We start from the raw sequence: 25330 nt of genomic DNA on the forward strand, positions 1-25330 counted from the left end.
GAGGACTAGGCAGAACAATAGTTCTCTTAAAACATGTTACTTTAACAGAGTTGAACAGCCCCACCCAGGGGGCGGCCCCTCCGGTCATAACCCCTCACCCTGCAGCATGCAGCTCCGTTCGTCAAAAAGCAGTACAAACTTAAAAAAGGAAGGGTGGGTGCGGTGTCCGTCCATGGACGACAGAGAAAAGGAACGCCAGGCCCTTCTGCGGACCAGATAACGCCACAAACAGTCGGACCTCCGGAACGAAGCCGTGGCAGACAGGCACAAGCACGTACCACATCCAAGGTATGTAGCGCAGCCTCTTTGGGATGCAACGGTCAAGAACACAAGGACAGAAGTACAATGTCCTCCGTAGTTTCAGAAAAGCTGAAACTACCTTCGGAAGAAAAGAAGGTTGCGGGCGTAGCACCGCTTTATCCTTGTGGAGTACCAAGTATAGAGACTTGCAAGACAAGGCCGCCAACTCAGAAACACGTCTGACAGAAGTAATGGCTACTAGAAAAGCCACTTTCTGAGATGGCATCGAGAGGAATTTCTCTGATGTTCTCAAAAGGAGGCTCCTGAAGAGCCGAAAGCACCAGATTCAAATCCCACGGAGGAAGCGGTGGTCCAATCGTGAGAAGCACCTGCACAAAAGTACCTACCAGCGAGTGGGTCGCCAAGGGTCATTGAAAGAAATCAACCAAGGCTGAAATCTGACCCTTAATGATGCTTAAGGCAAGTTTTTGATCCACTCCACGCTGCAAAAACAGCAGGACCCTGGAAACCGAATACGTCCGTGGACGCCACTCCATCCCCTCACACAAGGAGATGTAGGCCTTCCAAGTGCGATGGTAGATCTTCCGCGCCCTTGGCATGGTTAAAATGACCGAATCTGACAGACCTCTGTCCCTTAGCACCTGGCTTTCAATAGCCATGCCGTTAAAGCCAGCGACTGTAAACGCAGGATGAAGTATGGGACCTTGACACAAAAGGTCCTCCCTCATTGGCAGCCGCCAGGGTGCATCCGCCACCAGACGCATGATACCGGGGCCAATCTGGAGAGATTAGAATCACCGGGATCCCCTCTGTGACCACTCTACGGAGCAAACGAGGAAGCAACTTTAGTGGGGGAAAGGCATAAATTAGCCGATACTGACCCCACAGGGCCACCAACGCGTCTGACGCTTCTGCCCAAGGATCTCTGGACCTGGTCACGAACCTCGACACTTTGCGATTGAGTCGAGAAGCCAGGAGATCCACGTCTGGTGTACCCTACCTCCAGCAAAGGATGCAACGACCATTCCCCCTGATCCGGCATCTGGCGACTTGGGTAGTCCGCCTGCCAGTTTTCTACACCCGGAATGTAAATGGCTGACAGAGCCGGCACGCTCCTTTCCTCCCCACTGCAGGATGTGAGCGACCTCTGATGCCGCAGCCGAGCTCCTTGTTCCCCCCTGATGGACATAAACCACTGCCGCGGCGTTGTCAGACTGGATCCTAAAACGGACGACCCTGTAGCCTCTGCAACCACGAGGAGAGGCATAGCCTGATCGCTCGAAGTTCTACTACATTAATCGGCAGGCGACCCTGGGCCGACTGGACCCCCCAGACTCCCTCCCAACCTGTGAGGCTGGCGTCCATCGTGATCACAGTCACATGGAAAGGAAGGAACGACTTCCCTGACTGAAGAGCCAGGGATCTCAGCCACCAACTCAGGGAAGCCCTGACCAGGTGACTTACCTGAATCCGACGATCCAGAGACAATGGACATCTGTTCCATTTTGACAGGATCTCCTTCTGCAAGACTTGAGTGTGGAATTGGGCATACGGTACTGCCTCGAATGAGGCCACCATGAGGCCCAGAACTCGCATGCAAAAAACGAAGAGACAACCATTTGCGAGATGCTAACAATTTCACCGCCGACTGAAGTGTCTGCAACTTCTCCAAAGGAAGGAAGACCTTCGCCCCTGAGAAGTCCAGGGTCAACCTTAGGTACTCCAGACGCTGAGTCGGTACCAAGACCGACTTCTGAACGTTCAGCACCCAACCAAATTCCCGGAGGGTCTGACTGGCCATAGACACATCCTCCTCTACTTCTGAGCCAGAAGCAGCTCTCAGAAGAAGATCGTCGTAGCCGAGTAGCCTACGACAGCAATGCCTTGCTGTCTCAGCAAAGCCAGAATCGGTTTAAGCACCTCGGTAAACACTCTTGGTTTTGATGCCAGACGCATCAGATAAAAGGGGCGTGGACCACAAGAAAATGGCCACCCGCAATACCGACCTGCGCAACAGAGCGGCCACGACAAAATGACCGCCAAAGGCAATTTCAATAGAAGTCTGCGCAGCAAAAAAATGGCGCCTGAGCCCTGCGATGTGGACGAGAAGGCCGTGCAGAGACAAACCCCCTCACAGAAAGCGGGCCCCGGCAACCCACAGGGACCCGGAGTCCCCCCCACAGGTACACCCTGGTCGCAGCGAGCCCTAGGGCAGGAGGGGAAAGGGCGACAGAGCAGGGAAAGGGAGGACAGGAGAACCCCTTCAACCCAGGAATGCCCAGCTGTTCCATCTCGCAGAGGCAGGAGGAACCGTACTTACCCATCCTTGTGTGGACTTGCTGGCGCGTCCCTGACAGATCTACAACCGAGTGGAACGGAGTAGCTGAGTAGCTGTCGGCCCGGTCCACTGTGAGTGAGACAGCAGCAGCCCAGTCATATGTGGCCCCCGGAGCATATGCTCACCGGCCACCCCTGGAGCCATAGGGTATGTTGTGGCCAACCCAGCCAAGGTCTGCTCATGCTCGATGGCCAGACAGGGGGTGGACTACAAGGATCTATAATATCCAGCCTGTCGCCCAGCCGGCAGTTGATCGAAGAATCACAAAAATAAAATAAATACAAATTTTACATTTGTTCAGGACTCTGGGCCCAAAGGGAGCCATGTCCTCCACCTCTGATAAGCATAAAAAAAAAAACTGAGCTGCATGCTGCAGGGTGAGGGGTTATGAACGGAGGGACCGCCCCCTGGGCGGGGCTGTTCAACTCTGTTAAAGTTACATGTTTTAAGACAGGGTTTGACAAATTTGCTTGGAATCTAGGAGCCAGCTAAAAAAAAAAGTTAGGAGACAGAAAACGCGCCCCGTCCCGACGAGCTCGCGCGCAGAAGTGAACACATACGTGAGTAGCGCCCGCATATGTAAACGGTATTCAAACCACACATGTGAGGTATCGCCGCGATCGTTAGAGCGAGACCTCCTCGCAATTGCAACCTGGCGCCCAGGTTTTGTCGAGCCCTGTTTTAAGATAACCAACATGTCAGCCTAGTCCTCTCCTAATAGACAGAACATAACCGACTTGTCAAGATTTAAGGAGCTGTTTCCGTCCATGGATTAAAAGAGAAATTATGCATTTGATCTGCGTTTTTTTTTTTACAAAACAAATACACTGGGGCACAGCATTTACTATAACAGAGGAAATTGTAGCAACAACACGAAGTGGCTTAACAACCACTTAAAGTATGAAGGGGGTCTGAATACTGTATGAATGCACTGTATAAGCACCAAATACGTAAAAGTCTTGGCAACAAAGTCTGGGCCTTCCAAGAGACTTCCAACAGAACGCAGAAACAGATCTGAACACACAGTTAAAGTGTTACTAAACCCAGGACCCTGCATTCACTATATCTGGTCTCCTACAGTACACAGAACATGGAAATGCAATTAGTAAATATAAACTGCTAAATACCTTTTCTGATCAGCAGTATATAGCATTCTAGACTTCCATCAGTGTCTGGTTAAAGCCAAGAGGAGGAGTTTTCATTCTACTTTGACTGTCCTATGAGGCTTTAGGACCTTTCGCCCTGTGCCAATCACATGCATCCCCCCCCCCCTCCCTAGCAAAACACACCAAACGAGCATATGCAGATTGGAGATGGAATGGGGACAGTGGAAGAAGAGGAGGATCCAAGAACACAGAATCAAACTTTTTGGACATTGCGCAGGATTAACCCCTTAGGTCCACAGTGAGTATAACAAGCATGCTTTACTGCATATACACACACTTTTTTTTACAATTTGGGGTTTTACATTTTAGTTGTGTATACACTGCAGCTTTACACATTTTTAAGGCCGTTACTAGATCACTTTGAAGCCCAAGTCCAGGGTAAAGTTAACTTTAAATAATTTGTTTGGTCCAAGTGAACTATTTCCTAGGTGATGTGACTGCAGTCAGCACTGTATCATACTATAGCAGCATCAGTTACATACAGTACACAGCACTGTGTTGTGTTCAGGAAGTGTCTCAGGAGACTTTATTGGCTGCCGAGTCCAGGACTTCTCAGCCCTTCTGAGGAAGGCTTGTATTTTTATAAGTGCATACAAGGCTTTCTCCGATTGGCTGAGGTGAAGAGGCAGAAAAACATCATAATTTCATTCACTTTCAACACATTTTTATAATACAGAATACAGGATGTATCCCATGTAAATATAGGATCCAAAACTTGTGTCGGTAAATGCCAGATTTGTGGTCAGCAAAATGTAGTAACTAATACTAATGGAAATCAATAAGTATTCTGGATTAGACACAGATATTACAAAGGAAAAAAATATTGTACATAAAAGCATAGACCGGCTTGGCTTTGCTGTGGGCCATGAGTCAGTACACATGATATGAATGAAATCAAGATATCGTCCTAAGAAACCAAGGATTCCTGTATAAGGACAGAAGCACAGCTCAAATTCTCCCAAGATGCTGGTGGCACACATTGCTGCATACAGTATGTAGCTGATGCTACTACAGTTTGATACGGCACTGACAGACGCACCACTTCATAAAAAATTGTTAGGGCCACAGTTTGACTCAACCACACTATTTAACCACTTGCCGACCAGCGCACGTTGATATACGCCAGCAAAATGGCATACAGGTACGTCCCCTTTAAATTGCCGCTGTGTGGTCGCACACGCCGGCACGCTCGCAACCATGCCCGCGGGACCCACGGACCCGATCGCCACCGGTGTCCCGCAATTGGGTCACAGAGCTCAAGAACGGGGAGATGTCTCCTCATTCTGCCTAGTAACACTGTCACTGATCGAGTTCCCTGTCATCGGGTGACGTGTCACGTATATCACTTCCTAGGGAACACTTCACCCCTACAGCGCAACCTAGTGATTAACCCCTTCACTGCCAGTGTCATTTTTACAGTAATCAGTGCATTTTTATAGCTCTGATCGCTGTAAAAATTACAATGGTGGCAAAATAGTGTCAAAAATGTGCGCCATAATGTCGCAGTCACAATAAAAATGGCTGATCGCTGCCATTACTAGCAAAAAACAAAATTATTAATAAAAATACCATAAAACTATCCCCTACTTTGTAGACGCTATAACTTTTGCGCAAACCGATCAATAAACACTTATTGCGACTTTTTTACCAAAAATATGCAGAAAAATCGGCTTAAACTGAGAAAAAAAAAAACACCTTAGATTTTTTGGGGATATTATAGCAAAAACTAAAAAATATTGCTTTTTATTTCAAAATTTTCGCTCTATTTTTGTTTATAGCGCAATATAAAAACCGCAGAGATGATCAAATACCACCAAAAAAAAGGTCCATTTGTGGGAAAAAAAAACAAAACGTAAATTTGGTTTGGGAGCCACGTCGCACGACCGCGCAATTGTCAGTTAAAGCGACTGAGTGCCGAATCGCAAAAAGTGGGCCGGTCATTTAGCAACAAAATGGTCCGGGGCTGAAGTGGTTGCAGTAAAGAATACGAAAATCAATCTGTACAGATCATCTCCAGCAGTCATTAGTTAGCTATAGCTCTCTCAATACACACATTTTGTATCTTTCAAGGTTTTTCACTAATAGATGATCTTGTTAAGAAAAGCCACATTAACACATAAAAAGGACACTGAAGAAATATCCACAAATTAAAACAACGCAAATCAAAATAACCATGTTCTATCTGGAGAAACGGCCAACTATACAAAAAAAAAAAAAAAAAAAAAAAAAAAAGCAGGATTTGGTGAGCAGGAACACTGTAGGAAAAAGCAAGCCACAATTGGCAACCATAAAAAGAGTACCCCAACTTACTACCATTTACGAAAAATTTTAACATTAACTGTGCTTAATGAGAGTTTAATTATTCTTACTCTGTTATGGAACCTGGCAGGTCTGTACTTCCTTAAACTTAGGTTATAAACTGCATAACTCCCAGGATGCTTGGCATCCAGATACAAGCGCACGTCTTCAATGTTATTTTTGATGGCAGATTCTACACCTTCTGCAGGAAAGGACATGACTAGGATATAAACAAAATAAATAAATCACTATTAAGTACATAAAACATTTTTTTGAACAGAAATGTTTTCATTTATAATGCATTACAAGATAAATCCATTACCCCCCCGCTTTTTTTTTTTCCTTTAAGCGAATCTGTACAAACTTCCTTTGGGCAGGACACCCCCCCACAATTAGTTGGGACAAACTTGTTCTACCGAAGCTGAAAGGTGGTATAGGCCTGCCTGAGCTGGCCCTCTACTACAGAGCAAGCCCGCTCACGAGAATTGTGGATTGACATAATCACAAACACAACAAAGACTGGGTGGAGGTCGAAGATGCTTTTCTCCAATTTCCCATCTCCCACCTCCCTTGGATCACCCCGACATCGATCCCTAGAGCATGTAGTGATCACCCTCTGATTGGCCCCACCATGGCCAATTTTAAGATGGCTTGTCGTTCCTTAGAGTTGGTCCCTTCACCCGGGCCAATGACGCCCATCACCCAAAACCCTGACTTCCCGCCTGACATAGATGCAGCCGGGGGTTCCCTTCTCCCCCTTTCAGAAATGTCCTCTAAGTTTCCGGACCTTCACATACCCTTCTTTAAATTCCTACAGATTAGGCACTTCTTTCAAAGTACCCCGATACTCTCACGATGGTACAGAGATCTCACCCCTTTTGAACTTGTGTAATGAGTCTGCTCCCCAAACTCACCTTATATATTCACTATACTCCCTTCTAGTGTCTAAGGTCCCTCCCAATGCTAACCTCCACCGAACGTGGAACACAGACTTATCACTTACCCTCTCCTCTGGCGATTGGGAACGCGTCTGGGAATTTAGTCACAAAGGATCCATCAACGTTTTGGCCCAGGAGAATAGATTTAAAATCTATTTAAGATGGTATCGAACACCCGATGAGCTCCATAAAATTTTCCCTGGGGTCCCACCTACGTGTTGGAGATGCAACGCGGAGGTGGGTTTGCTCCTGCACATCTGGTGGAGTTGCCCCCTGCTACGACCGTTTTGGGAAAGGGTGCACGACCTCATCACCCGGATAACCACCTTCGCCCCTGAGTTTACCCCAGCACAATACCTACTACACCACACATCCCTTTCGAGGAAGACATACAGCTAATCCCTTATGTTGCACCTCATAAATGCGGCCACCCAATGCATTCCTGTGAGATGGAAAACCACCTCCCCTCCCACGATAGCGGACTGGCATTCCTGGGTTAAAAAGGTTGAGGAAATGGAAAGGATTATCCACCAGGCCAAAGATGCACATGATAAGTTCAGAACCACTTGGGCCTGTTGGATACACTATAGAGAGTCCTTGAGCTCCCTGGATCCCGATACTCTTGTTACACCCACTCTGTGAAGGGTCTCTAGGGTTGACGCCTAGTTCATTTTGGATATCCGCCCCCCCTTCCTTTCCTTCTGTACCGCAACCTGTTTTAAGCTGCAATGCCTTGACGTTGGCATTGCAGCTTAAAACAGGTTCCGGTCCATGCCTTTGGCTGACATTATGAGGAATTGAATCAAAATCTCGCTCCCTGGTCTCCTTTGCTGATTTTATCTGCTCATTTGACCACCTGGTAACACAGTGGTCTATTGCTGAGGTGAGAGTACCCATCTTTACTGGTGGAGGGATCACATATTAGTTTGGTGTGTCTGTCACTTGGTGAAGATTCCTAAGAATTGGATCGTCGGATTTTCAATTTCTTTTGGACTTTATTGTTTGCGCTGCACTGTTTTCTATATATTTTTATACATCTCTACTGCCTAATATGCTATGACTTACTGTGGTGGGGCCCTAGGTGGTCCACTTTGGCTACCCTGTCTCACTTGTTGTTTTAGATTTCCTCCATTGAGGATCAGGGGTTTACAATAGTCTCAGGATATCATATAACCCTGATTTGAGATTCTTTTTCTGCACCGATCTATACATGTGATGTAACCGTTTATGTGCCCAATTGATAATTGTATTTGCAGAAAATTAATAAACAAACTTTAAAAAAAAAAATTTGTAGTAAAGCAGTAAACACAAAAATGTAATTAAAGAAAAAAGGAAAAAAAAATTCTAGCTGAAACTAGGTTAGCAGAGCTGAACAAATGGGTTCATACTTCTAGGACAGTGGCCCTAATTGAAGCATGCTGGTAGTAGGAAGGGTTATCCTGAGCTGTTTTACTATTTTTCGGTTTGCCAGTGTCTAGTCCTCATGAAGACAACAGTGTAACCTGTAACTTCCTGTGTTCCTCAATGAATGTGAAAAAAACAAAAAACAAAAAACACAAACTTTCTTTAATACACGTTTCAGTGAAACACAGTCTTTCCAAAAGGTGGGCTGCATCTCAAGAAATGTCAACTGTGATCGTTTTTTTTTTAAATTGACACAGCTTGTGCCAAGTTCTGGGAGTGCACTTTTAATAAAATATTTTATAGGAAGTCTAAGATTTCAAACAACTGGGCTAATGGTGAATTGCACCCACTTGTTGGACTGTGGATCTCAGTGGAAATTGTTAAAGTGCTCACTAAGTAAGGAACTAAAGCACTTGATTTTTTTCCTCCGATTTACATTCCACCATAGAAATGAAAGATCTCCATGATCTTCTCACTACTCCCGACATGGACATACACTACACCATTTAGCAGGCTCAGCTAAATGTATCCACCATTTTATAAGTCAATACTGAACATACCTGCAATTCTAGAAGTGATGTAAGACAAATCCAAATCTCCTTTTGCATAGCTGAAAGATAGAACAAAATAATACCACCTTCTGTTACATTCAAAGAAAAAAAAAAAAAATCACTTATTTATTTTTTTTATAATTTTTTTTTTAACCACTTCTGCTCCAATAAGGCTTTACCCCTTAATGACCAAGCCATTTTTTTTGCAATACGGCACTGTGTTACTTTGACAATTGCACAGGCGTGCAGCGCTGTACCCAAATAAAATGTATGTCCTTTTTTCCCCTGCAAAAATAGAGCTTTCTTTTGGTGGTATTTGATTACCTCTTCGTTTTTTGGAAGGAATGTAGCGCCAAAACTCTATGTGAAAATAGAGATATACATATACAGAAAAAATTTCAATAACCAGTGAGATCAATCAATCAAATGTGAAAGTCCAAAGTGTTAAAATTATCATTTACTGAAAAAAGTGTAAAGACAGTGTAACGTGATATAAAAAGGTAATCTTTTTTTTTTTTCTTATTTTTTTTTCTTTTTTTCCACCTCAGACATAACCATTTGCAAAGGAAGGTCGCGAGTTTTACCCGCCTTTCATTTGCCCGCCATATCTCCTTCCTGGTTTCGCATCATATGTGGAAATTTTTAGAAGTTTTTTTTTTTTTTTTTTTTTTGTACTTCTATCGTATGTATTTTATCATATCTTTAAACATTTCACCTTTAATTCTTGTAACCCTTATACCCCCATTTTCCACCCCCTCCCCACCCCATCCCCTGGGACTCCAGTTGCCTTTCTGACTTTTTTTTAGAACCTTAGAAATTCTAAGTTTTGAATATAATTCATTTTATTGCACCATTCTTTAATGGGAGGACTTTCCCTTTCTTGCCAATGACTGGCTATCAGGCTTTTAGCTGTGGTTAACATGTGGGGTAAGAGACTTTTCTGGTATTGTTTCGTAGATAATCTTATCCTCTGATGCAAACATCCCCAGGGGTCATCTGGAATCTCTGTGTTCGTTATTTCCGTAATTAATTGTCTAATTCTTCTCCAATACACTTTGATTTTTGGACACTGCCACCATATATGGGCCATATTTCCGATCTGCCCACATCCGCGCCAGCACATCTCTGAGGCTTCTTTCTTATATTTGTTAGCCTTGTCTGGAGTGATGTACCATCGGATTAGGCATTTATAGTTTAACTCAATTATTTTACTATTTGCTGATGAAGTGTACACTCTTCTCCATATTTGTTTTAATTCTTGAATATTTAACGAGGATCCCAATTCCTCCTCCCACTTTTTAATACATGGTGGAATGTCCAAACGATCAACTTCTATGAAATTCTTATAGATCTTGGAGATAACTCCTTTCCCTGTTTGTCCTTGACTAATTCTTTCGAGTGGGCGTACATTTTCTGCTGATCTATGCGGCTGTGGGAGAGCCTCAAAAAAATGTTTTAACTGAGCATACCGCCATTCGTTTATCTCTATTATCTCTCCTTTTTCCTTCAATTCTTCATAGGTATTTAATTTATCTCTCGTCATGACGTCCTTCAGCTGAGCATTCTTTTTTTTAATCCATTTACCGGATATCTTTTCTAACCCCGGTGTAAAATAATATGAATCTTTTATTGGCATTAGTGGTGAATTAAAATCCCATTTTTCCCTCTTATGAACTTTATCCCATATTTTTATAGCATGACGAGTGATGCTATGTGATTGTCTACCTAACTCCCTATATTTGTCTGGGATCCAGATGATGCTCCCTAAAAGGGCATTGCTCATCTGAAATTCCATGCTTACCCACCTTTTTTGCTTAGTGTCCCTAATCCAGTCTATCACTCTTGTGAGAATTACTGCTTCATAATAACCTCTTATATCTGGTGCTCCCCATCCCCCTTGTGTCTTATTTTTTTTCAGCGTTGCCCAACTAATACGAGCTTTTTTACCCTGCCAAACAAAATTTAGTAAGATCGTTTGTAAAGTCTTAAAGTACTTCTGGGGTAGAGCAATCGGCAGCATCTGTATCTTATACATGATTTTGGGCAGGATCACCATCTTAAAAATATTCATTCTCCCACCCCAGGATATCTGTCCTGTCGTGAGTCTACTGAGTTCTGTTTTGATATCTTCCAACATAGAAACAAAATTTACTTTATATATCCTCTCTTTAGAGATTGCTATTTTTACCCCTAAATATTTTATTTCTTTTTTCCCCCACACAAAAGGGAACTCCTTTTGATAAGTTATTTGATCTTTCTTAACTATGTTAATACATAAGGTTTCGGACTTGAATGGATTCATTTTATAGTTGGAGAGCTCTCCATATTGTTTCAATAGTTTTAATAAATTTGGTAACGTTGTTCTCGGGGATGTTAAGTAGAACAAGATATCATCCGCATATGCCGCAAGTTTGTGTTCCTCCCGTCCGGCTTCTATGCCCTTAATATCAGGATTCTTCCTTATTTTCCTTAGCAATGGTTCTAATGCTAGGATGAATAATAATGGGGAAAGGGGGCATCCCTGTCTTGTACCGTTGTGTAGTTCAAAGTCCCCTGAAAGGGTCCCATTAATTTTTACTCTTGCCCTAGGTTTATTATATAATACCTTAATCCAGGTCAACATTTTTTTGCCTAATCCAATTCTCTCTAAAGTCTTATATATGAAGCTCCAGTCTACTCAATCAAACGCTTTTTCTGCATCTACTGATAAGAGTAGACCTGGAGCTCCGCTATCGCTGATTTTCTGAATGGCTAGCAGTGTTCTGATCCCATTATCTCTCCCCTCCCGTCCTGGTACAAAACCAACCTGGTCGGGGTGGATCAGATCCTTCATTATTCCCTTCATCCGCTCTGCTATTATTTTGGAAAAAATCTTGGTATCGCAGTTCAAAAGAGAGATCGGTCTATAATTTGAACAAAGTGTGCTATCCTTCCCCTCTTTCAAGATTAAAGTAATAGTAGCTTCGATGGCTTCTTTACCCATGTTCCACTTCTCGCCTAGGCCATTCATATACGAACACATTTTCGGGGTCAAAATATCTATAAACTTTTTATAATAAAGAACAGTTAGGCCATCCGGTCCTGGACTTTTACCGTTTGGGGCATTTTTGATTGTTTCTCTAATTTAATCTTCTGAGATCGGGGCTTCGAGCTTATTAAGATTATCCTCGGATATTACCTCCCACTCTATTTCCTTTAAAAATGTATATATATTTTTTTCCCTTAATCCTAGTTCTTCCATTGTCTCCTGTTTCTTGATTGAGTATAGTTTTTCATAATATTCTTTAAAACTCTCTAATATTTCACTAGTTTTATGAACTACTTCCCCTCGACTTGTTTGTATTTTCTCAATATAGTTTAGACTTTTTTTTTTTTTTAATAAATTTGCTAAATGTTTCCCTGGTTTGTTGTCCCATAGATACCTCTCTTTCTTCACTTGATTAAACGTACTTCTTGTTTCTTGTTCTATTTGCTCTCTTAACTCCTCTCTTTTGATATTTAAATTTAATAAAATTTCTTTAGTTCTATCATGTTTATGTTGTTGTTCTAGCTTATGAATTTCTTTTATAAGTGTTGTTCTAAAATCCTTATCCTTCCTTTTTTTTTCCGCCCCCATCTTGATTAATACTCCACGCATAAACGCCTTGTGAGTCTCCCAGACTATGGCTTCCGAGACATCTTCTGTTGAGTTTATTTCGAAAAACTCCTCCAGTTCTGTTTTTATTCTAATTTCTACCTCTTTATCATGCAGGAGTTCTTCATTGAGCCTCCACTTCCTATTATTTTCCTGTCTCTCCCCAATTTTTAGTTGCAGTGAGACTGGCGCATGGTCAGAGAAGGTTACTATTCCTATGCTAGAGTTATTTATTTTTTCTAGGTACCTATGCTCCACTAAAAAAAAATCGATCCTCGAGTAGGTCTCGTGCACAGGGGAGCGGAATGTATAATCCCGCTGTTTATTATGTTGTATCCTCCATACATCTACTAATTGAGACTGGTGGAGTTTTTTTTTCCATAAATTCACAGTTCTTTATTAAAATTCTCTTTATAACACTCACATGACACTGTACTCTCCCCTGTTACCAACAGTTATGACATGTACAGAAGAAACCCAGAGTCATGAATACTTTTAGGTTTTCAACTTTGCAACCCAGTATTAGGTGGACAACAGTCCCATGAACTGATATAACTGGTAGCCTCATACTTTAGGAAACCAGAGCTGTAGGTCCCTGGCAATAAAAATGCTTAAGCATTACCCCCTTTCAAGTATAGACTGCAGCAAAAAAAATTCTAAAAATAAGCGTAGGGCTAACCAGGGGTTAACATTTTTTTTTTTTTTTATTAATAAAGTTTTTTATTTTCGTCCATCATACAGGATAAGTGCGGTTACAAGAACAATGTAACATTCAAACAATCAATATTCTTGCGGGCGCAGCCGCTTCCACATATGCAACATAAGCAAGTCATTAGAGTATACTTGGGCGTAACATGACCATAAGCTTAGTGGACAGAGCGGATGCCAGTGGGCTGTATTTCTAACATTAGGTAACTGACGCAAGTAGCGAAACTGTCGGGCCGCTGGTAGCCCTTAACTTCCCAGGTGTATCCCCGGGTGTGGCAATATCTGAAGTGTGTCTGGTGGGCAGACCTGGTTCCTGCTTAAGGGTACGAGGGTTAGGGGGGAGGGTCGGGGGGGGTCGAGCCGCCACAGCTCATCGACGTATGAGGTTGAGAGGGCATTGTGCGTTGATCTCCTGAGGTGATGGCTTTGTAATCATCCGACAGGGTAAAGTGCCGCCAGCAGGCCCAAGTCTCGTTGAACTTTGCCGGCGTGTCGTTGCTCTGGTGGATCAGTTCCTCCATCTCCATTATCTTTTGGAGGCGTTGAAACCAATCGGACATAGAGGGGGGTGTTGGGGAGAGCCAGAAAAGTGGGATGCACATCCGCGCGGCGTTTACCATGTGCATGGCCAAGGAGCGGCTGTATTTCCTCGGGCGCTTTTCGGCATGATGGAGAAGGAACTGGGCAGGCGCGAATTCTAGAGTATCGGTGGTGACATGTGTTATGTATTTATGGACCTTCGTCCAGTAGGGTTGGAGTTTGGGGCACGCCCACCATATGTGGAGGAAGGAGCACGTCTCCAGATGGCATCTCCAGCACACTTTAGGGAGTGCTGGGTTAATTCTGTGTAGTTTGAGTGGGGTTTTGTACCATCTGGAGAGGAGTTTGTAGGCGTTCTCCTGCGTCTGGACGTTAATCGACCCCTTGTGGGCGAGTCTATATATGTGTTCCCACTCCCTGTCCGAAAGTTCCAGCGAGAGGTCGTTTTCCCACTGCTGGTTGGCCCAGTGAAGTTTAGGAGGTGGAGTTTTTTTTTTCAATTTGTTTCTCCAGGCCATTCCAGTCCCCTGTGCACGAGACGTACTGTCCATGTCCGGATCCATATGGAAATTAAAGTCCCCTCCTATTATAGCTATTCCCCGTTTGAACTCCATAAAATCTGTTATCGTTTTTATTACATAGCGGATGGGATTCTTGTTTGGGCAGTATATATTTGCAAATGAGATTTCTGTTCCATTCAGTTTTCCTCTAAGGAACAAGTATCTACCCTCTGGATCTGCCTTTCTATCCTCTACTATAAACCTGGTCTCTTTGGAAAAGCCTATAGCGACCCCTTTCGCTCGACTAATTGGAGAATCCCCAAAATACCATAACGGGTGAAATTGCGTCATATTTTTGCGATTTGTCTCTACGGTGAGATGGGTCTCCTGTAACATGATCACATCACTCTTTAATAAACTGAGCTCCTTCATTACATTTGCGCGCTTTATGGGTGCGTTTAGTCCCCTAACATTATAAGATATTATGTTTATCACAGACATTTTTTTGTGAGTATCCTTCTAAATATTTTAGCGGCCTTCTGGAGTCCCCCCTTCCCTTCTACTATTCCCTCCCCCTCCCTATCTTCTCTACCCCCCTCTATCTCCTTCCCCCCCCCCTACCCCCCCTCCCTCCCCTCTCCCCTATCCCTTGGAGGAAATACTGGCCTCTCTGAGGCCCTTGGCTGTGGCCCTCCTTTCCTTTTCCCGGCCCCCAGCTCATCCTCCTTGAGGTTGAGCTCTGATGAATACAAAGATCGAGTGATCTGTCCACCCATTTTCACCCCATCCAGCTCTATCCCCCCCGAATCTCCCCTCATATCCGTCCCCTACCTTTTTCATCACTAACCGCGGGCAATATTCATTCATCCCCCTTTTTTTTTTTTTTTTTTTTATAAATTTTTTTTGTTTTACTTTCTTTGTCCCTTTCCTCCCTCTTGTTCTTTTCCCTCTTTTGCGACCTTCCCACTTCTCTTATGTACCTCCCCCCCTTTCGGTCTCTCTCTACCATTTCTTTCTTCCCGGTGGTCTTTTCCAGACCGGTTGCCAAGCCTGAGCTTCTTCTGGACTATCCATTTGCTCTAATCTCTCCCACCATCCTGGGATCTCGATTAGGTCTATGTCCAATCTTCTACAGAAATTTGGGGTCTCCTCTGGGAATCTTAGTGTTGCTGCGCGGCCATCTTTGCGGCCTGTCAAACAAGCCGGGAAGCCCCATGTATACTGGATATTTTGTGATTTAAGTACCTCCAGTAATGGCTTTAAAGTTCTTCTCCGAGATAACGTTTCCCCTGATAGATCTGGGAAGACCTGTAAAACTAGTCTCTCGATATTTGGTCGGTTGGTTAGCTTTCATATAGCTATTTATTAATTCCTTGTCTTGATAGTTATGAAATCTAGCTATAACATCTCTTGGAACCTCTGCCCCTACTTCTGGTGGTTTTCTAATCCGGTGTATCCTTTCGAACTTGATTTTATTTGTGACGTCTTTTGTACCCAACATATGACCAAATATCTCGTCCATTTGTTCTTGTAGGTTGTCTTCCCCTGATTGTTCCGGTAGACCTCTAATCCTTATGTTCTTTCTTCTGTTCCTATTCTCCTGGTCCTCCATTTTATACCTCATGTATCTCTGTTCTCTAGATATTTCTTCCACTTGTTTCTTTAATCCTTTTAATTCTAAACTATGGCAGTCCATTCTTTCTTCTACTTCCTCCACTCTTTTCAGCATGTGTTTCATGTCCTCCCTCAGGATATTTATTTCTCCTTTTATAGAGGACTCTAGTCTTAGTTCCATGCTTGCTAGCATTTCTGCTAGGTCCCCTTTCGTTAGTTGTTGCTTTTTTTGTCTTGTTTCCATTTCTCCTTCTTCCTCTAGTTCTTCTCTCAGTAGGCTGGTAGAGTCAGAATTTGTTTTAGTACTCGCTTTATTAATAGGGCTGGCTTTTCCTCCTTCCTGTATTATATATTTTCTTATGGATCCTGGACTTGCGCTTACTCTAGGTATATTTGCGGTCGCTCCTCTCCCCGATCTACCCTTCATCTTTGAGCTCATGGAAAGCAACTCCCGATATGTGCTCCTTCCCGGGGGGCCCGAGGTACAGCCGAGGGTGTGCTTACCTAGCGGGTAATATTAGTGTTGAACTAGATCAATCCTAGATGCGTTCTATACGCTCTACCTTCACATCAGAAACTGTCAGGGGCGTTTAAAGAGACATATATAGAACAATGGATTAAATTCCCAGCACCCCTCCAGGGGCCGGGTGACGTATTCCAGTATAGATGAGACGGTGGAAAATACCACTGATAATATCCGTGGTAGCGTCTCAACACTGTCGCAGGGAAATAGTTAGTATGCGCAAGCTGGATACCAGACGGACCACCCAACAATTTTATTCCCTCCGCCACTCACTGTTAGTTAGAGCTGAAACTAGCGAGACCGTCTCTTCCTCTTTAGCTGTTGTATCAATTGATCACCTGATATCCACCCAGATCCACCGCTTAACCGCTGCCCCGGTCAATGTCAGTGTATGCTAGTTTAGAGCAAGCAGTAACACTAGTGATGACAGTGTTTAAGCGGAGTTAATGTGGTTGAGAAGGTTAATAGTTGTTAGTCAAATTGTTAGTAATATCCTAAGACAATATTATAGCAAGTTTTAGTTATCACACAACCCCCAAAAAAAAAAAAAAAAAAAAAAAAAAAAAAAAACGAAGACAAAAGAAAGTCATGAACAGTACCAGCAGTCTGCATTTATAGTGCATTTATAGTGTTCTATAATGCTTTCCAAGTAGAAAAGATCTTCATGAGTAAGCAGGGTAAAGCTACAGCTGTCCCAGTGTAGCAGCGACCATGTAATAGAAATATAGTAGAAGAGCAAAAAAAAAATAAAGAATAAAAGATCACCAGGTATAATGAATATACAGCAGGTATTCCAGGATCCCCCATAGGGGGGAGAGAGTCCGTGTACCTGTTCCTTGCTATCCCCAGCCCGGCCCAATCAGTCCCCTCTCTACTGCGTTTTCTTTTGGGGTCTCAGGGAGAAGGTAGATAAGGTGGAGACCTATGGGTTCGATCGGGTCATGTAATGTGGGAGCGAGTAGGAATCAGAACCGGCGTGTAAGCTGTCTTCTGGCTGTTCTATGGCGGACCTAAAGCTGCCTGTGAGATCTGTCAATCAGTCAGTATTGATATAGCAGAGTGTGGCAGCATAACAGTGTGGCAACACAGGAGCCCTTCCAACATTCCAGCAACGTTCCAACATTCCAGCTCCCTAACACAAAAAATGGGGATACAGAGTACCTGATTCCTGCTTCGTTGTAACAGTGTGCGGTGTGCGGGGTGCTGGGATCTTACATACGGGCGGGCGGGCGGGCGGTGTGACGGCGGTCTCAGCGGGGACGGATCAATCACCACAATCGCATCGCGTGTCAGCCCCGTAGTGAGCGGACGCGGCTGCTGCGATACATCTCGGGGAGCTCGGGGAGCGGATGATGGCTGGACAGACTGGCGGCACTAGATCTCCATACCGCTGGGTGGTCAGAGCGGTTGGAACACGCTCAGCAGGAGCAGCTGCCGCGCGTCCACCCCCATCTCGAACTCTGCTCTCCCATCAGGCTCCTCCCTCCTCCCTCAGCTGGTGGTGCTGTTCTGTATCCTGCACTTTGGGGAAAGCCTAAAAAGGTAATCTAATCAAATAGCCAAGTCTTAAAAAACAGTATGGGTGGGGAGTTCACAGCATAGAAATGATGTTCCTCAAGTAAAAAGCCGGTGGGAAGATATCCAGAAGGGTGGACCCATATGCCAGCGACAACGGATCGTATGAGCATAGATAACCGAATCGGTGTAAACCCAGATGATAACCAGGAACCGAACTCTCCAATGGAAACATCCAATTGACCTTGTGGTACCCCAACCAGACTGGAAGTGCGAGACACTTGAATAGAGTTGTAACCCCAGCTTGTATAGTATGTGGAGAAAAAAGGAGAGGGGGGCTCCAATTGTGTAGCTCAAAAAACAAATGGGTTTATTAAAACCAACATACAAATGATAAAAAGTGATCACATAAAAATTAGGCAATGAGGGGAGCGATGAACCTTAGCCCTACGCATTTTGTCCTCAGGGACATCCAATTGCTTCTTCAGACCAATCACGGTCGATCAATATAATCAATTTTTTATTGACTCTCAGATGGAGGCTTGGAGACCCAGTTATCACATGACAGGCTCCCCTCCAATCAGAAGCCTTTTTATTATGTAGATTATATTGATCGACCGTGATTGGTCTGAAGAAGCAATTGGATGTCCCTGAGGACGAAATGCGTAGGGCTAAGGTTCATCGCTCCCCACATTGCCTTATTTTTATGTGATCACTTTTTATCATTTGTATGTTGGTTTTAATAAACCCATTCCTTTTTTGAGTTACACCATTGGAGCCCCCTTCTCCTTTTTTCTCCACATACTATACAAGCTGGGGTTACAACTCTATTCAAGTGTCTCGCACTTCCAGTCTGGTTGGGGTACCACAAGGTCTACTTGGAGGTTTTCATTGGAGATTCTTGGTCCCTCTCACTGTTGTGGTTACAGTGTGGTTCGAAAGCTACGAGGTCGATTGGAAGTTTTCATTGGAGAGTTCGGATCCTGGTTATCATCTGGGTTTACACCGATTCGGTTATCTATGCTCATACGTTCCGTTGACGCTGGCATACGAGTCCACCAGTTGCGGTTAGGGTACCCATTTCTATCGTTTTAGAGAAGATTCATTTCTGGATATTCTCACACCAGTTTTTCACTTCAGGAACATAATTTCTATGCTGTTTTTTTAAGACCGCTATTTGATCAGATTTCCTTTTATATCACGTTACACTGTCTTTACACTTTTTTCACTAAAAAGATAATTGACACTTTAAACTTTCACATTTGATTGTTTATTCTCACTGGTAATTTATATTTATTTTTTCTGTATCTCTATTTTCACATAGAGTTTTAGCGCTACATTCCTTCCATCATTGTATTTTGAATATTTGTCACATTCATGTGTAGCAGCTTTCTACACACATTTCCCCTCCCTGCACTTTTCATTAGTACTGTTTGCGCAATATTTTTCTACTCTTACTAAATACCTTTGCATGTCCACTTTCCAAAAAAGGAGTAATTTGGGGGATATTTGTATTGGCATGTTAGGGCTTCAAGAAATGACATCAGTACATCAGGTGTGACCAATTTTCAATTATTGGTACAGCATAGCTTGTAGACTCTATAACCTTCACACAGACCAAATAATATACACCGATAATTTGGGTTATTTTTTACCAAATAAATGTAGCAGTATAAATTTTGGTCAAATTTATGAATAAAAATTATTTATTTGCAAAAATTTGTAACATAAAACACCCAGCGGTGATTAAATACCACCAAAAGAAAGCTTAATTTGTGTGAATTTTTTTTTATAAACAATTTAATTTGGGTTACATAGTTGCATGACAACACTGGAAGCTGAAAATTGGCCTGGGGCAGGAAGGGGGTGAACGTTCCCAGTATTGAGGTGGTTAATGTTGCATTAGTAAACACACATTTTCCTGAATGATGGTCAATGAAAATACTGACCAGCATCCTCAGAGACAAACAAGCTAGATCTGAAAAAATGTGGACTCCCTGGATTAAAAACTTTTAAAGCCCCATAGCTTCTTGGGAATTCTGTGGTCGGGGGCCTGGGCTGAGGAAACCGACTCTTGTTCCTTTGCTTTCCTTTCATTTACTCTGGTCTGATCTCTTCTCATGATTTGCGCTATTAACTATATGGATGCAAATGGAGAGCCTTTCAGATTTCAACAACAATATGGGAGCAAGGTACCGTGCCTTGATGCGCTAGTTAAATTTTGGCTATAAGTGCTCCCATATCATTTCATGCTACTGCGTTAACACTTGACCATCTGTTGCAATAATGTTTTTCGAAGCACTGTCGTTGCTCTGTTTTTGCTATAAGAGTAATTCTATTTATCTTGCTTATGCCCTGAGCAAGCTGTAGCCTAATTTGGCGGCATCAACTTTTTAAACGTTGTTTTTGTATTTTTTTACAATGATCTAACCCTTAGAGGTGGCATCTTTTCATATCCGTTTGATACTGTTTGTATCTGAAGAATCTTGTAAACACTTTGAATAAAAATCTATTGAAGAAATGATGAAGTGAAGGCAGCCACCTCACAGGTAAAAGGCTTACCAGAATGTATGGACCCTAGAGAACCTACGATGTAGAAGGGCTGTGTCATATAATAGAAGAAAATAACAGTCACATAGCGTAACTATATATTACATATCAAAAGTTTAATGAAGTCAGAACACTTACATTTGAGATGATATTCAAGCGCTTTGTATAAAATGTGGCAACAATGGAGTTCATCTGACGAGTTTCGTCTGCTAGGACATCATCTGTGGTATCTCACCACCGGTTATTTATAAAAAATAATGACCCCAGTTATGAGAAACCAGCCCAGCAGCATTACCAGTGTGAATGCTCCTGGTGAACACTGGTAATGCTCCTGGGCTGGTTTCTCATAAATGGGGTCGGGAGAACTCCATTGTTGCCACATTTTATACAAAGCGCTTGAATATCATCACAAATGTAAGTGTTCTGATATGCAATATAGAGTTATGCTTTTGATATGCAATATAAAGTTATGCTATGTGGCCGCTTTTTTCTTCTATTATATGACACAACCCTTCTACATCTATTTGGGATTCCCTGGACCATCATTTTGTATGAGACAACCCACTAGGAAGTCACCTTTTCCTAAAATTCTCTCTATCCTGCTGGCGTTTTGTCATCTCTGGCACAGCATCCTGAAGTCCATAGGATCGGCCAAATTACATTGTGGTTCCACCATGCAAGCCTTTTTGACCCATTGAACATAGGTTCTCTAGGGTCCATACATTCTGGTAAGCCTTTTGAAGTCGTCACCATATTTTGAACTTCGAACTTCGATCAGTCCAAGGACAGATAGTCTTTGCCTTTTTGCACCCGTTTTGAATTTCCTGCATATAGACCTTTCACAGTGTGCTTATGGGAACATTTCTAATTACATTGTTCACTATCAATATTTGAGCACTTTATTCATCAAGGTTTTACGTATTTATTCATTTTAGTTTTTACGTATTTATTCATTTATATATTTTGATTAGCGCTACACTTTTTTTGTTTCCACATTTTTGCAATTTGTCTACTTGGTGTGTCAGCAGCTTACCCTTAAGGCAGCGCAAAATATATTCTGTTTACCAATAAAAATCTATTCCAAAGTAAAAAGTCGGAATTGATGTAATGTATTTTCAGATGAATACTGTACCGATTACAACAAACATCGTACGAGCTGGTATCTCGCATAAAAAAATTCAAGTTTGTTCCTTCGGATAATTTCAGACGAAAGCGGTGTACAAACGATCAGATTATTGTACGATTGTATAGAAAGCAGTATTTTTAGCACGATTTTATGATTGTGTGTACTAGGCCTTACAGAAGATGGCTTTATTGCAACATGGAGCCTACCATTTTGCTTCCTCCCAGATATAAATCTTCATTATTACTCCTTTTGTACACCAAAAACAGAGTACGAGGAAATATGTACAAATAATTATGCTGTTCTGCAGGAAATTAACATATTTAAAAAGTAATGAGAAGAAATTGGAATTATTTGACTTTCTTACTTGGTGACTGACTGAATAACCTTCGAAGACGTATCTTTAATATTACTAAAAAATCGCTCTGTGCCACCTTTCAAGATGTCAAAAAAACCTCCTGGATTTTGGTCATCATCTCCAAGAGGAACACCTGTAGTAAATTACAAATATACAAATATTTAAGTGGTTTTACAGGCAAGATAAAAATACACAATCATTATAATATTTATCACTAGCATTAACAGAGCAGTTTTTCTTCTGCTAAGCCCCTGGAACATTAATTACTTGTTGATTTAGACAAGCTTTGTATATCTCTTCTGTCATAAAACCTACCTGCACTTTAAAATCTGAATTGAACATTAAAGGTTTGCTCTTTTTCGCCTATAAATAGTTAACATGTCATGCTCCAGACTCCTCCTCTTTGGCAGGTGTCCCCATAGGAATTTGTGCGGGCTAGCTCTCGCTCCGCTTTGTCTGCGTCCATTGACACACACACACACACACCCCCCCCCCCCATCACAGAATTTAAGTGACAGCAGTGGGAGGTCAATGGCTCCTGCTATCAATCTGTGCAGTGAAGCAGGACAGAGCCACTGCTCTCATGCATATCGCTGGATCGGGATCAGGCAAGTATAAGGGGGGTGAGGGGGGACACATGTAGCACAGAAGGTTTTTTATCTTAATGCATAGAATGCATTAAGGTAAAAAACCCTGATGCCTCATACACACGACCAGTTTTCCCATCTGGAAAACTGCCGTGACAGCTTTTGGCCGGGAAAACTGGCCGCGTGTATGCTCCATGGCAGTTTTCCCGACAGGAAGACCCCCGGAAATCCCGGCAGGAAAAATGAGAACATGTTCTCTTTTTTCCTGCCGCGATTACCGGCGGTCTTTTTCCCGGCAGTTTTCCTATGGGAAACACTGCGATTGAGCAAACACACAGCCGGGTTTCTCGGCCAAAGCTCTCATGGCAGTTTTCTTGCCAAGAAAACCAGCCATATGTAGGGGGGAAAAAAGCTGCCGAGCCGGTTCTCGGCTTTCCCTGTGGTAAAAAGTCGACCGGAAAACCTGATCGTGTGTACGAGGCATAAAACTTTACAACCACTTTAAAGAATGTGTGAACCCTTACAACCCATTCAGTGCAAAGTAGAAATTAAAACGCAAAATAAAAAAACGCATGTGCGTGTATATACATACACACACACACAGTGCCTTGAAAAGTGTTCATGCCCCTCCAAATTTTCCCCATTTTGTCATGTTACAACCAAAAACGTAAATGTATTTTGTAGGGATTTTATGTGATAGACCATTACAAGTGGCACATAATCGTGAAGTTGAAGAAAAATAATGATAAATGGTTTTCAAAAATTTGGACAAATAAATACCTGAAAAGTGTGACGTGCATCTCTATTCAGACCCCTTTAGGCCCCTTTCACACGTGTGGACCGCATGTCCGCTTTTTCATCCATCCGTTTGCGGATGAAAAAGGGACATACATTGGTCCCTATGTGATTGCGGGTGTCAGCGGATGAACATCCGCTGACACCGGTAATCACCCGCCTCCGCAAAGATCCGATTTTGCGGACGGAAGAAAATCCTATTCTTTCTTCCGTCTGCGGATCGGATGAACACTGACACACGGTCCGTGTTCACCCGATCTCCCAGTGGGGATATAAGGAGCGATGCCCGCTGAGCTTACAGACACACGGAGGCGGATCATTACTGATCCGCCCCGTGTGAAAGGGCCCTTACTCTGATACCCCATAACCAAAATCTAGTGGAACCAATTGCCTTCAGAAGTCACTTAATTAGTAAATAGAGTTCACCTGTGTGCAATTTAATCTCAGTATAAATACAACGGTTGTGTGAAGCCCTCAGAGGTTTGTTAGAGAACAAACCGCATCATGAAGGCCAATAAAGTTGTAAAGAAGATTAAAGCAGGGTTAGGTTCCAAAAAAAAATATCCCAAGCTTTGAACATCTCACAAAGCACTTTTCAATCCATCATCCGAAAATGGAAAGAGTATGGCACAACTGCAAACCTACCAAGACATGGCCGTCCACCTAAACAGACAGGCTGGGCAAGGAGAGCTTTAATCAGAGAAGCAATCAAGAGGCCCATGGCAACTATGGATGAGCTGCAGGTGGGAGAATCTGTCCACAGGACAACTATTAGTCGTGCACTCCGCAAATCTGGCCTTTATGGTAAAGTGGCAAGAAGAAAGCCATAAGCGCAAGCGTTTGCAGTTTGCAAGAAGCCATGTGGGGAGCACAGCAAAAACATGTGGAAGAAGGTGCTCTGGTCAGACGAGACCAAAATTGTACTTTTTGGCCTAAAAGCAAAACAGTTTTGCTTTTAGGCCAAAAAGTACAATTTTGGTCTCGTCTGACCAGAGCACCTTCTTCCACATGTTTTTGCTGTGCTCCCCACATGGCTTCTGTGTGGCGGAAAACTAAAAACTGCACATCACCCTGAATACACCATCCCCCACCATGAAACATGGTGGTGCTAGCATCATGTTGTTGGGATGCTTTTCTTCAGCAGGGACAGGGAAGCTGGTCAGAGTTGATGTGAAGATGTATGGAACCAAATACAAAGTAATCTTAGAGGTTCACCTTCCAGAAGGACAACGACCGTAAACATACAGCCAGAGCTACAATGGAATGGTTTAGATCAGGGGTCTCAAAAAATTTGGCCCTCCAGTTGTTCAGAAACTGAAATTCCCATCATGCCTAGTCATATCTATTTTTGTCAGTTTTACAATACCTCATGGGACGTATAGTTCTGCAACAGCTGGAGGGCCGTAGTCTGGAGATCCCCGGTTTAGATCAAAGCATATTCACGCATTAGAATGATTTGGTCAAAGTTCAGACCTAAACCCAAATGAGAGACAGCACGGAGGGGGGGAGAGACAGCACGGAGGGCGGGGGGAGAGACAGCACGGAGGGCGGGGGGAGAGACAGCACGGAGGGCGGGGGGGGGGGGAGAGACAGCACAGAGGGCGGGGGGGGGGGGGGGGGGGAGACAGCACGGAGGGCTGGGGGCGGGGGGGGGAGAGACAGCACGGAGGGCGGGGGGGGGGGAGACAGCACGGAGGGCGGGGGGGGAGAGACAGCACGGAGGGGGGGGGGGAGACAGCACGGAGGCGGGGGGGGAGAACAGCACGGAGGGCGGGGGGGGGAGAGACAGCACGGAGGGCGGGGGGGGGGAGAGACAGCACGGAGGGCGGGGGGGGGGGAGAGACAGCACGGAGGGGGGAGAGAGACAGCACGGAGGGGGGGGAGAGAGACAGCACGGAGGGGGGGGAGAGACAGCACGGAGGGGGGG

At 43.6% G+C, this 25330-nt stretch overlaps 1 protein-coding gene across 3 annotated transcripts in view; it reads right to left on the reverse strand.

Moving 5' to 3' along the window:
* Window positions 1–25330, reverse strand: part of GAK (cyclin G associated kinase) — a 126582-nt gene that overhangs the window by 33942 nt on the left and 67310 nt on the right. For all 3 annotated transcript variants that reach the window (XM_040322654.1, XM_040322653.1, XM_040322656.1), the window contains 3 exons: window positions 22031–22154; window positions 8966–9015; window positions 6135–6283 (listed from right to left, as the gene is read on the reverse strand). In XM_040322654.1, coding sequence (XP_040178588.1) covers window positions 6135–6283; window positions 8966–9015; window positions 22031–22154 — 323 coding nt within the window. The remainder of the gene's footprint in view (window positions 1–6134; window positions 6284–8965; window positions 9016–22030; window positions 22155–25330) is intronic.

The sequence above is a fragment of the Rana temporaria genome, chromosome 1 (genome assembly GCF_905171775.1).
Source record: "Rana temporaria chromosome 1, aRanTem1.1, whole genome shotgun sequence".
Taxonomy (NCBI): Eukaryota; Metazoa; Chordata; class Amphibia; order Anura; family Ranidae; genus Rana; species Rana temporaria.